Raw genomic sequence first — 13,650 nt, 5'->3', positions numbered from 1 at the left:
GTGTCCCAAAATGTCGGAATTATCTATTTTTTGAAAAACGACGTGTTCACGTGTCGTGTTCTGTCGTGTTACGTGTCGATATTGATACTATTTAGGTTTTAGAGATACTGTGTAGCTGGGCCTCAAGTATGTTCTGTGCTCCTGAGCCAGGCCCCATCAGAAGGAGAGGTTGTAATGCCCAAGATGCCATTTTTTTTAGCTCATGAGCCTCCAGGGCCCAAAAGGATCATGTTCTGGTCAAAATGTCGAAGTCCTTTTCTTAGTCAAACCTAATCCCTCCTTCATTTCCCTTTTTGGGAAGAAGAGCACAACGTTTTTTACCATTACACACAGATCGGATCGGACCTTCTTCTTTGCCCACGGTTTCCAGGACCGAACTGGATTTTTGTTCCCCCGTTTTTGGGAAGAAGTCAGAACATAAATTTTTACCAAGTACCCACATTGGATCCGATACGGTTCCTGTCCGGGTGGAATCTTCTTCTTTGCCCGCAGTTTCCAGGAACCGCGAAGGGGCAGAGCGTTCCCACCACGTTCCACCGTTGAACAGGAAAACCGGCGACCGCGCCCCTCATATCATCCACTGAATTTCTTCCTCCTCAAGTCTTCTTTGTCGCCGCACCCACCGCCTCCCAAGAAAAGAACCCAACTCTGCTTCGGTCCCACCTATTTAAACACGCCACACGACCAATCCAGCTTGGCCATCTGTCCGCTCATTCATCGACCCAGTTCCTCAATTTGACTCCCCGTCAGATCGCCATCATACCCATTTTCCTGTTCTCTCGCGTGTTCTTGATTTTCGAGCGGTGGTGGGTTTTGAAGGGTTTTGGTGGGTTCTCTGTTTTCTTGAAGAAGTTTTGGCATCTCGGTTGTCCGGAAGCGATGGTGGAGCAGACTGAGAAGAAGAAGAAGAAGCAGGAGGAGGCGACGAAGGGGCGGAGGAATCGATGGAGCAATGGCGCGATCGGCGGTGCTCTCGTCATCGTCTTGCTCGCCGTGGGAATAAGTTGGGCAACTGCTCCGAAGATTAATTTGTTCTCACGCGTTGATGACAAGCCTTGTCCTTGCGCCAGGGTATCGGTCTTTGCATGATTCTTGTTTGATCTCATGCGCAATTCAGTGTTTAAGGAGGAAACATTTGCCATTTCTGGTTTATGGGGTTGCTAGTGAAAGGACGTGCCTTTCCGTTTTTGGTGTCCCGTTGTTGTAGAGTTTTTAGCTCTTCATCGTTTCTTTTGCATGTGGGTTTTGCCATGTTTGCCACATAGTCATAGAGTGAGAGTAGGTCAAAATGATGGAATTGGGGTATTCTCTGGGAGGGTGATCCCTCATTTGGCAAGAGTGAGCAATGGTCTACGCATGGATGTGGATTCCGATCGTTGCGGTTTTTTCAGCTGTTCTGCCCTGTAAATTTTGCAGGATGCGAATGAGTATAGAGGATTGGTGGAGGATTGTTGCTGTGAATATGAGACTGTAGACCATCTCAATGAGGAAGTGTTGCATCCCCTGCTCCAGGATCTGGTCAAGACCCCATTCTTTCGATACTTCAAGGTCTGGTTACTGTGTCACTTTGGGATTGTTTATTTGCTGATTCAAAACTGTTTTGTGATTGCGTTATTGAAGGAAGTGAAGTGATCAAGAAGTCATCTTAGCAGTAGATACCCATTTCTTTCGATTTTAGTTTCCATGCCGTACTTGGCCTGTTGTTCGCTCTCTCAAGATGCCTAGAATGTGCTAAATGATAACTATGAGAAAGCAAATAGCGAGTAAGTACTCCTACGGTAGGCATCATCCAGGCATTTACTTTTAAGGCTGCATTATCCATGTGGCAGTATTATATAACAATGGTGACCTGCACTGTCATATGCTTGGATTGTGGTTCCCAAAGGGAACTGGATGCATCGCTTATTGAGAATGTGGTGTCTTAAGGATAGGCGTGCTTTTTCAGTCATTGTAGTTGTGGTATGGTTTTAGGCATTCGTTTTAGTCATTCGCTGTTTAATATAAGAATTTAGTAGTTCCTTTTTGTAATTATGTAGTTTGGAAATTAGAAAGGAAGGCCATCATTAACTAATATTAGTCTAGTAAAATAATATCATAATGCATCTAAGTTATTTTGTTATGGTTTAGAAATTCTAAGTTGGGTTAAAATTGGGTAATAAGTCGTTCAAGAATAAGATAATGACATTACATTTATCTTAATGTCTTTTAATTGTATGAGTAGGAAATGTGGTCAATTGAACAAATCAATTTTTGCAAAATGGAGTTTAAGAGTATCTGAATTTGGAGCAATGAACTTATATCACAGTCAGTGTGGATGCATTGCCGTCCCAGTAACACTGATTCTGGCATCAAGCTCAATGGGCTCACTAGGAGAGATTGCTGAGAAATTTCTACCCGCTTCGTTTCAGATGTTATATATCGCATTTTGTGAGGCCATTTCTATTTTGTTACTAGCTCTATATTACATCTGATTAACGCAAACTCATGTTTTTAATTGTCATTCCATCATTCTGCTCATATCTTTACACAGTTAAGTTGAACCACGGGGAGCAATGGTAAGTCATCCATTGAGAACCAAATATGTTTCTGAGCATTCTCTTGGAAACAGTCCTAGTATTGTCAATTGTGTCCTCAATCTTAATGGTATGAAGATTCCTTTGTACATGTAGTCTATTATTTATATGCGGAAACATTTTCATTTCCGCAAGTAAAAGCTGTCTTTTGCAAAGTTGAATGTTACCTAGTGATGCTGTCAGATATTTAGAGTCCTATATGGCCAGTTTACGTGGATCTGGGAATGTATGGTGTGAATATTTTGTATATTTCATTCCATCAAAGAAATACCAGAGAAAAGCACCATCAAATAGCTTTCTTCTTTGGGTGGTTCTGATTCCTAATGTTTTTCTGTTTCTGAGTTTGTAAGTACAATTTTGTAGGTCAAGTTGTGGTGTGACTGCCCCTTTTGGCCTGATGATGGCATGTGCCGTTTGCGGGATTGTAGTGTTTGTGAATGCCCAGAGAATGAATTCCCAGAATCATTTAAACATCCATCCAATCCTATCCTTCCATCTGACGATCTTATGTGTCAAGAAGGAAAACCTGAAGCTGCTGTGGATCGTACTTTGGACAGAAATGCTTTTAGAGGCTGGTCAGAGACAGACAATCCATGGACAAATGATGATGAAACTGATAATGGTATGTAATATGTCTATGTTCCATTTTCCACATCCTTTGAAGAGGTGTGATCTCTTAGCAAGCGTGCATGTGTTTAAAAAGCCTGAATCTCATTTTTTATTCTGAACCGTTCCTGCTATTTAAGTTAATTTTGGCTGGGGAGAGCTCATTCGAACTTCAAAATTATGCTTGCTCATGGAATTCATTTAACTGTAGTTTTTTTGGAGTTGGCATTTCACATCCATATGGATTTATATATCGTTGTTTTCCTTTTTGCAGCTGAAATGACGTATGTGAATCTCCAACTCAATCCTGAACGCTACACTGGTTATACTGGCCCATCTGCCAGAAGAATTTGGGATGCTGTTTATGCAGAAAACTGTCCTAAATGTGACTCTCACTCTCTCTCTCCCTCTCTCTCTCTCTCTCTCTCTCTGCATGGTGGTGGTTGCATATGTGCTAGCATGCAAGAGCAGCTGCACTTCATGCAAAAGAGAATAAGACAATAGAAGGAATTTGGGTGTGAAGTCACTTAGAAATTCATCTTGTGCCTTACGAGCCATGTCTCTCTAGAAAGTACTTTAATTTGAAATTAAAGTTTCTCCAGTGAACTAATAATTATAATAGCTATGGGCCTTCCTGATTTGATTTCTTGCTACAGTGAAAATAACGTATGTTTAATTTTATACCTGTTTCACAGATCCATCTGAAGAGTTGTGCCAAGAGGAACGAATATTATACAAGTTGATATCTGGTCTTCACTCTTCCATTTCAGTTCACATTGCTGCAGATTTTCTTCTTGATGAAACAAAAAATGAGGTATGTCTTTCTCTACATAACCTAGGTTAATCCTTTTGGTTTTTGACGATTCTTCTACATTTTCTTTTTCAAATTCTTGCTACTTTACTGTAGGATGACGTTAGCCATCCTTTATGCATCAACGTGCTTTCTCAAGTTCTACAAGAACTCACTATGCTTTAAGTACCTGACTATCATTATGTTTCTTTTTCATATTATTCCAGTGGGGTCAAAATCTCACTTTGCTGCATGATCGTGTTTTGAGATACCCAGATCGTGTCAGAAACTTGTACTTCACCTTTCTCTTTGTTCTCCGTGCTGTCACGAAGGTGAGTCAAGAAATTTGTTTTCCTTTCGAAGAACCATATTTTTAGTCAATGTTCGGTCATCCAATCCTGGTAAAGCCCTCCAATCTGACCATGACATATCTGTGGCGATCGAATGTTGATTTTAGGCAGCAGATTATTTGGAACAAGCGTCATATGATACAGGCAATCCTAATGAGGATTTAAAGGCACACTCCTTGATGAGACAGCTTTTGTATAATACCAAACTTCAAGCTGCTTGCCCAATCCCGTTTGATGAAGCAAAGCTGTGGAAAGGCCAAAATGGACCTGAACTGAAGCAGAAAATTCAGAATCAATTCAGAAATATCAGGTTCCATACCTTTTCTTTAATTGAATTAAAGTGACCAATCCAAGGGGGGTAGCACAAAGATCTTAAGAATACTTGCATTTTGCAGTGCGATCATGGACTGTGTAGGATGTGAAAAGTGTCGGTTGTGGGGAAAACTTCAAGTTCTTGGGCTTGGAACTGCATTGAAGATTCTCTTCTCTGTTGATGGTCAGGAAAACTTGCTTCACACAGTGAGTGTCTTCTCCTTGAAATGACCGTCAGATCTCCTTTCTAAGATGCTTCGCGGTGCCCTTTTGGTATTCGTATTTAAAAGATCAATTAGGAAACCAGGAAAAGTCAATAAATCACAGTAGTTTTCTCAGTTTGCAATTGAATAATTCCATTTTTTTCTGTTTTGTCAATTTGAATGATTTGAATTGATGGGCCAATTTGGAGCATGACAGGAAAATGTCAACAAAAGTGTCTCTTACTTATAACAGTAGGCGATCAATTTCATTCAAGTAGTCGATCTGCTCCATAGTGTGGTTCACATTATTTTTTATATATATAGCTCTGAGCTTATTCCACCTAATTATACAATGAGAATGAGATCGTTCTTTGAAGTCATACTTCCACAACCCTCAACCAATCATATTGCAACTGAGATTAATCATTTAGATATCACTGGAATGTAAATTGTTGATGCTCTTCTTGTTTCTCCTTTGTCTTCAGCTGCAGCTGCAAAGGAATGAAGTAATTGCTTTGATGAACCTGCTCAATCGGCTCTCTGAATCTGTCAAACTGGTTCAAGAAACAGGACAGTCAGCCGAAAAGATGGGGCTGACTTCTGAACAGAAAGCGGCAAGTTGCCCATTCCACAAGATGTGGGCATCCTTGAAGATAACCTAGCTAATCACATGTAGTCTTAAGGGCATTTAGGATAACATAAGGAATTTTGAGTTGTTCCTTAGGAAATTGACCCTTTGGGTTTCAAAGCCTATGCCCCATAGAGATACACTTCATAGACAGAAATGAAAGCAACCAAAGGAAGGAACCAGAAAAGAGGGGAAAGATTGTATCAGGTTTTGCTTTTGAGCTTGTGCATTGATCAATGCATGTATATGCGACACCAAATGTTTTCGGTTTGACTGGTGCAAGAAACTTCTCTTTTGGTTCTGTAGTCGTGTGAATGTAACGTGCACATTTCTCTTTCCTTTCACACGGTTTGATTTTTGCAGTTGGACTGATTCTGTGATGGGGACAATCTAGATAAGGTTAGGTTTTCTTTGTTAGGTCAACTGACTTTTACAGATGACACTTCCATTTCTTTTCCACAGCAAATACGTAGGAATAAGGACAAAAAACTGCTTCCGTCTAGGGGTGAGTGGGTCTAAGGTGGTGGGTAGGGTCTAAACTTGGACCATGTATTTGACTATGTTATAATCGGTTTCCCTTTTTGGGACTCTGTACCCGACCATGTATTGGATCTCGTACCCAACTCATCTTGTTTTTCCAGTCCGTTCTAGGGTCAATTTTGTTTTCATTATAATCTGTTTTGCAATTTCCCGATATCCTATATGACTTCGAATTATATATTAATACGCAAGAAAATAACGTAATCCTCTTAATTTGTATTTAAATAGTAAGCACTTGTAATAAATATATGAACTTTTTAACTAAACGAAAAATTAATGATCCGCTTATTATAATAAATAAAATCATAAGGCAAATAATTAATAACAAACATGGGTCTAATATTAGTCTTATTTCTATAACTACTACATGAGCTACTCATTTATTAAAGTATAACTTCTCTTACAAAAGAGAAATTAGGTGAGCTAATTCATATGGTACACGAGAATTTGGCGACGAAGAACATCGTCCGTCTGTCAGATGGTGCGAGAGAGAGCCGGTGAGGGAGGGAAGCAAGTGAGGAAGAGGAATGACGAAGGAGGAGTGCCATGCGTGTTTGAGAGAACCAAGAGGAAAAATGCTTATGTAATTGTGGGAGTAAGAATTGACATAAGAAAAAAAAAAAGGTTTGGACCTCTACTTAAAAAATTGGTTCCCAAACCAGTTCCAAAATCAGTCCGGGAACCGGTTCCCAGTGGGTAATCACTTGAAACCAGTTCAAACCACTTCTGAATTTTGGGAATCGGTTCCCGGACCGGTTTCAACGGGAACAAGTTTCTGATCCTGTTTTCCTGGTGGGCTAGTCTAGTTCCCGGGTGTACCTGGTTTGGTTGCACACCCCTACTTCCATCCTCGTCTGTCCGTATAAAATATAGCTTACATGCTACGTCAATAAACCGGATAAAGAGCCGGATAAAGTTCTATTCTACGATGCGTCAGTCGCAACTTCTTGTACCTGCAAACATAGCCACAGGGTATATTCTTATCCGGGCATAGAGTGAAATTCCCCTTCTGCTCGTCGCTCGCCATCCATTTTGATCTTCAGTGCCGAATCATCGACTATTTTGTCTCTGACAAAGGCGTGACAGAAATGTTTGCAATCGAGTAAGTACTTCCACAAACTAATTGGTCGGATTCAATTGTGAAAAAATGGAAATATTTTGTATAAGCTTATTTTTTTGTCACCACTTTATGGAGAATCGATCGGTCTGAACACATTAGAGACCAATGAATCAACTGGCGAGATAGTATCACCTTTATGAAAAAAGGAACTGGTTTATGTCGACAGCCGGATAAAGATATATTTTGTATCATAAATGGACAATATCCAGAAACTACACGAGTAAAATCATCATTGTTAATACAAAGATACAACATAAGAAGGAAATCTTTGGCCAAAAGAGAAGCAGAAGTGACCTAGACTACTTGAGAAATGAAATTGGATTGTTTATAACATAAGCTCTCGCAGCATTTTGAACTACCTTCTTAGTCTCAGAAGTCTCCTGGCAAGATCTAGCATTGATTTTGGTTTTGCATCTTACATGATGCCCTTTGTTAATTGTTTCATGTTTAAAGACTCCAATTAAGTACCTACGCTCCGATGGTCGTTAAAATCATATAGAAATCTTCCTGAAATCGAGACATGAGCTGCACAAAAATTAAAGGATAGAAAAATCTCAACTTTCAGAAAAGTAGGGATCTACTGCAAATATAGAGAAACTTTGGGCACCACTTAATGGATCCTTGTGCTGAAACAGGACTACTTCGGACATAGATATGTCGTTTGCAATACTACAAACTACCAAACTTCATAGTTATGCGACCACTCTATTGAAAAGAAAATATGGAATCCAGCGAACTCTGTTCTGTTACCCGTGAAACTATACATTGGTGTTTTGCATCAAATCATATGGCAATCACTACACCTAACGAGATTTCTTCACCCGTTTTGAGGGCCGTGTAGGCTCTTTCCTTGCATCCTCTGGAGGTTTTAGATCGATGTATGGCTGCAACAACAACCACAGTACGGTGAGACAAAGTAAAAGAAAATCAGAGATACGCAGAAAATATAGAGATTTAACAATCAACATAAGGGATGCAGATATCATTAGCACGGACCCCTCAGATATGCATGTGAGGGTCATTGCCGAGGTCTCATGAGCTAAATCTCTCTGTGAGGTCAATATTTTCCAAGTTTGATCTGGAAAATTGCTTGGGCGGCTGAGATAAGCCATGCTTGTGATCTAGGATCAAGAAGATACATGAAGGATCTGGTGTTCAGGTTGCTGACTTGAGATAAAATGTTTTTCTTGATGTGAACCATAGCTTGACTGGTTGTCAACGCTTAGTGAAGTAGTTCATACTAGCAAAGAAGGTTTCATGAAAAGTGAGGTATCCTTTAAAAAGATGATGTATGTATTCATGGGTTTTTACACTTCGCTAAATTGCATTTCGGTGGTTCAATTGTCCAAATTATTCTTTTAGCAGAGCAAAAGAAAAAAAAAAGACTGATGGATGCAATCATATTGTGACCAAACAGTTACTGATGAAACCCAGTACAAGACACTTCAGCTCAACCCGTCAGTATCAATATAGTTAGCCAACAAGAAGAGCCTATCAATCATATTGTTTGAGCTTTGATTCTTCTCAAATCCACCCCTTATTGTGATTCTTTATGCCATCTTTTACATATCCAATCACGTCATTACCAATGTTCAATGAGGTTACATGGAGGAGAGATTATGTAGCACACTGCTGTCACGATCCATAGTTGTAATGATGGCTGTTGTCAAGCTTGTGCAATGGCCTTTATGACATAATTACCACATTCTGATTTCAAGCTTTGAACCAACAACATCGCCAAGAACTTGCATTGCAGACTTTGGTTTTTATCTACCTAGTTATCTATGAACAACATGTGGAGATGCCAAAAAGTGCATGTTTACTAACCTCATCCCATTTCCTCTGGAGATCCAAGAGTTCTTGACAATACGACAGGCATTCTGCATGGTAGGCTGCTGCTAACTCCTTTATCAAGACTTTTCTTTTTATGATGCCTATCACTGCAATTAGACATTGAAAATGACCAGGCAGATCAGTACTTCATCATTATGCCCAATATATAAAGGACTAAAAAGTTTGACCTTCAATAGGAAAAAAGAGCCCAAAAGCAAGATAAGTTAAAATTGTCAGTTCCAACATGTTATGAGTCTTCCTTCTTGTATTATATGCGCTGGATTTCTCAGTAAGATTAAGACAAAGAGGAAGCAACTCATGAAATGAAGCAAAAGACCTTAAAGAAAGCTCATTTTCAAGAAAGACATACACTCTCTTTTTCTTTTCTAGTCTTTTTTTCTGACGCAAAAATTTGAGGACACAAGGAAGCATGCAATAGCATACAAAGATCATCACTAAACCAACGGAGAACATATATTCTCAAGGAAGAGAATCCACAATACAGATTCAATGCATCTAAATCCTTAAAAAATTCCTGCCTAATCAAGAGTACAATGTCATATAATGGTTATTTCTAAATGTATATTCAGAAGAATCGCCCTCAATAGCTCTTTTCTCCCCTTTCCATATTCAAATGATTGATGGTGACGATGTAAAATGTGAATCAAAAGTCTAGAGGCTACATCTCAGTCTTAACCCTCAACTGCCAGGAAAATAATCTCCATTATTTTAAGAAAGGACCAATCCCTAATTTCAGAAGCACACTTATGATACTTGAAGAAACTTCGGCCAACTGATGCTGTTATTAAAATCCAATGAAAAACTGGGCATGTAGACTAGATAACGATCTGTGATCTACCACAAATTTGATGGCATCCTCTTGGCAACAAAGTTAGCTTCAGCATGCTTTCCATCAGCCACAAGAGCAGTTCTCAGTTCTTCGGAGCAATCCAGATTTTGAAAGCTTTCTCTCTCCACCAATTCATAAAATAAAGCAAATGCCTGAGACAATTGCCTCCTTTCACAGAGGCCTTTCATAACTATGCTGTACATGTTAATATCTATTCTTGAATCTTTCCTCAGCCCATACAGCAACAATTCACCGGCTTCTAAAACTTTTCCTTTCTGGCAAAGGAAGCTGGTTAATTCTTCTATTGCAATCACATAACCATTCTGGTAGAGCAGATTGACTAATTCAAATGCTTTACGTCCTAGTCCACGACTAAAAAGTAGCCTCACGGTTTGCGTTGATAGATTGATATTTTGTCTAATGTGCTTCTCCAACATCACTTTTACCAAGCTGGCTGATTCATGGGCACGCTCTTTCTTTAAAAGTACTGTAAGTATCGCATGAAATGTAGAGGACCTGGGATGATGTGAACTTCTGAGCATCTTCTCTAGAATCTTGTAAGCAAGAAGAGGATTATCCTCGCTTAGAAGACCCTCTATCAAGGACAAGTAGGTCTCATAATCTGGAACAAAATCTCTCCTTAACATCAACACCAATAGATCATATCCAGCTTCAAAAGTACCTTCTCTACAGTGCCCCACAATTAAAGTCTTGTAAGAAGGAGGGTCTTGCATACCTCTTTTCATTAACTGCCTGAACACTTCCTCAGCTTTTCAGTTTTCCCACTTTTACATAGATATACAAACATCGGATGATATGCTGCAACAAGAGGGACACACCCAGCATCACTTAACAAAATCTGCTTTTCTGACAACTCATTGAAGAGTACCTCTGCCCTCTCAAATTCACCTTTTTGACACAAAGAGCGGATCAAGACACTGTAAGAAGCTGAATCTGGTGAGACCTGTAGTTCTGACATCTTTTCAAAGACATTAAGTGCTTCATCCAGATTTCCTGAGTTACAATGTGAGTGCATCAAAGTATTCAATGTACATGAATCGGGGATAAATACCCTGTCCCCCTTCCCCACCGTCCCCTCCAATATCTCTTTAATCTTATCAAGCTTCCCCGCTTCACAAAGCCCTTTAATAAGCGTGTTGTAAGTAATCTTATTTGGTTTCAGACCTCCATTAACCATCTCTTCTATAATAGCTAAAGCATCATCAATTTCCCCTTTCATACAATATCCTCTAATCAAAGTTGTATAGGTAATGACATTAGGCTTCAAGTCCGCACTCTTTGTTCTCATACCCTTTACCACATTATTTGCAATATTGACTTTCCCAGCCCTACACAACCCATCAACCAAAGTATTATAGGTAATCACGTCTGGTTCACAGTTAAATTGTGACATCTCCTTGAAAAAATGAAACCCCTCATCAACCATAGAGTTCATACAGAATCCCCTAATCAAAATATTGTATGTGTATGTATCAGGTGTAACACCATAAGTATTAAGCATTTCGTCATACACATGCTTTACCATATTGGTTCGACCCCTCTTAAGCAAAAGAGAGAAGAGATTGTTAAATGTAATCACTGATGGTGATATCCCGATCTCTTTCATCTTCTCGAAAAGCTTAAGAGATTCCTGAAACAATCCAGCTTTACCATAGCTTCTAATTAAGCTGTTGAAGTATCTGTCTTCGAGCTTAACTGCTCCATTAGACATTCTCTCAATCAAAAACAAGAAATTACGTGCTGCATTGAGATTCCTACAACGGCCTAACATTTCCAGCATAAAAAAGTATGACTGATGATCATGGACAAAACTCATTTTGCCTTGTATCCATTTAAAGAACAGCAGTGCTCTAGCTGGACTCTTGATGAGCTGAAGAGTTCTAAGAACGTTGGTTTTGGATAGAGAAGCAGCAAGAGGTGATAGAGAAGATTCAAGTTTGTCTGACCACTTGCTTCTATTGATGAGTTGTGAGATCACATGAACTATTCTAGTTTTAGCTCTCTTAGCCGATTTGTCTTGCGGCTCAACATTCTTTTCTTCCAACTGTACCGAGCAATAGCACCTGAGATACAATAACGACACATAGCTAGGAATTCGAACGGAAGATGGCTTCTCAAGAACCGCCAGTCCTTGACGTGAAACTGGAAAGTAGGCCATCATGATGAACTCGATCCTCGATTTTATATGGTAATTAGTTCCACAGCATCTACAAATTTTTTATACGCACCATCAGACTCTTATATAGACTCACGGAAGCACTCCAAATCAGCCACAAAATTCTAGAACAAAAGTCAAGATCGCATTCCCAAAACCTCATGAGCTAACCAGAGCTGGCTTCCAATCATCATGAGTGGAAGAATTCATTCAATGAGCGAGCCCCGCGATTCATTGGAAACCATGAATACACTCAACAGATCAGCAAAAGGACAAATTGCTTTGACCCGAGATAGATAGCACCCAAAAAAAAAAAAAAAAAGGAACAAACGAAGCGGCACAAAAGCAGCGAACACTTCGGCAATCCAACAGATATTGCACAACCCAAATACACCCAGAAGTAACTGGCTACAATACATTGAAATTAGAGCAAGAATAACGAGAGAGAGAGAGAGAGAGAGAGAGTTACTTCTACTCGGATCGAATGCCGGCGGCAGCGGCGGCGGCGGCGGCGGCGGCGGAGGATCGGCAGTGGTTGAGGAAGGCTGGACGGCGGCGGCGGACGGAGGAGTGGGCTCCGACGGAGGCTTCTGCCGTTCCACCATCAAGGGTCGTCGTGATCTCGCGACTGCAGTAGGAACACAAAGTCAGCACCTTTCCGACTCTCTCTCTCTCTCTCTCTCTCTACACGCTCAGCACCGTGACCCCCCACGCAACACGGCTGGCGCACTCCCCTTCCGGGTGTTCGCCGACACCGCCGGCGATCCGGGTCGCCGGACGCGGCCGTTCTCCGGCGATCCTGTCGCCGAAACAGAGGAGGAGGAGGAGGAGGAGAAGAAGAAGGAAGAGGGACGGGAGACACTGAATCGAAACCCAAGCCCAAAAGGAAGAGGGAATCCTACTCACTCCTCATGCTTTTCCTTCTTCTTTTATGAATTTAATTTTCTTTACCCATAAATAAATTTGCTCTATTGTTTTATTGGAAACCTTAGCATTTTTGTTTTGTCCTACCGGGTCTTGTTAACGCGTGGCCCTATTTGTTAATAATACCTCGTAATTTAATGTATTTTCTTTTTGGATGCATGAATTGAAATCGACAAACGTTTTTGTTATACAGATGTTTAATGAGTGTTTAGAGAGCACTCGTTAACGAAATCATTTTTTTCTTTTATTTCGGTTAAAATATCGGAAACGTTACCTAATTAACAAACACCGGTCGAGGATCTCTACATTGTGCGTGCTCAAAGATTTACTTATTCAATTTATGAATGTAAATAAAATTAGCTAAAATGCAAAAAGACGTTTCTAAATTTTACACTGACTTTAAATTGGTTAAATAAAGCAACAAAAGCTTATGAGCATTATAAGTAATCTATGAATGAGTATGATTTTAGGGTAGAATTCGAAATTGAAGAACCAGATTAGTGGGAACGGATCTAGTTCCAAGTTTAGATGGGATTTGGTTCGGTTCGTTTTCATATTTTTGGAAACTTGTGTTATATGGTTACCAAATAGAATCGGACTAGAAACCAAACCACCTAGGTAACCCTAAAATAGAATTTGACGTATATTATACGGTATTCGTGAGGGCGGTGAGGCAGAGGCTTGCGCGGAGGAAAGAAATTCCTTCCTCTCCGAGAGTGACTCATTGGCTTTTAATAGTGATATT

The 13,650-nt window shown here is 40.0% G+C and overlaps 2 protein-coding genes across 2 annotated transcripts; one reads left to right on the top strand and one right to left on the bottom strand.

Moving 5' to 3' along the window:
• Positions 1 to 291: 291 nt before the first annotated feature.
• Positions 292 to 5,824, top strand: LOC104440773 (endoplasmic reticulum oxidoreductin-1). The gene is made up of 9 exons (XM_010053739.3): positions 292 to 1,071; positions 1,417 to 1,548; positions 2,937 to 3,195; positions 3,454 to 3,564; positions 3,875 to 3,993; positions 4,197 to 4,301; positions 4,427 to 4,629; positions 4,715 to 4,838; positions 5,320 to 5,824. Exons 1-9 carry the CDS (start codon positions 880 to 882, stop codon positions 5,494 to 5,496), a joined length of 1,422 nt encoding a protein of 473 aa, XP_010052041.1. The 5' UTR covers positions 292 to 879; the 3' UTR covers positions 5,497 to 5,824.
• A 1,857-nt stretch (positions 5,825 to 7,681) lies between these two features.
• On the bottom strand, positions 7,682 to 12,591 carry LOC104440772 (pentatricopeptide repeat-containing protein At1g02060, chloroplastic). The gene is given in 5 exon segments (XM_010053738.3): positions 7,682 to 8,006; positions 8,950 to 9,062; positions 9,815 to 10,580; positions 10,583 to 12,033; positions 12,451 to 12,591. Coding segments are annotated over 3 exon segments (2,283 nt in total). The 5' UTR covers positions 11,988 to 12,033; positions 12,451 to 12,591; the 3' UTR covers positions 7,682 to 8,006; position 8,950.
• Positions 12,592 to 13,650: the final 1,059 nt, after the last annotated feature.

Source organism: Eucalyptus grandis, chromosome 4, assembly GCF_016545825.1.
Source record: "Eucalyptus grandis isolate ANBG69807.140 chromosome 4, ASM1654582v1, whole genome shotgun sequence".
Lineage (NCBI taxonomy): Eukaryota > Viridiplantae > Streptophyta > Magnoliopsida > Myrtales > Myrtaceae > Eucalyptus > Eucalyptus grandis.
The sequence above is the reverse complement of the archived record's forward strand: the minus strand, read 5'-3'. Positions and strand labels throughout refer to the sequence as shown.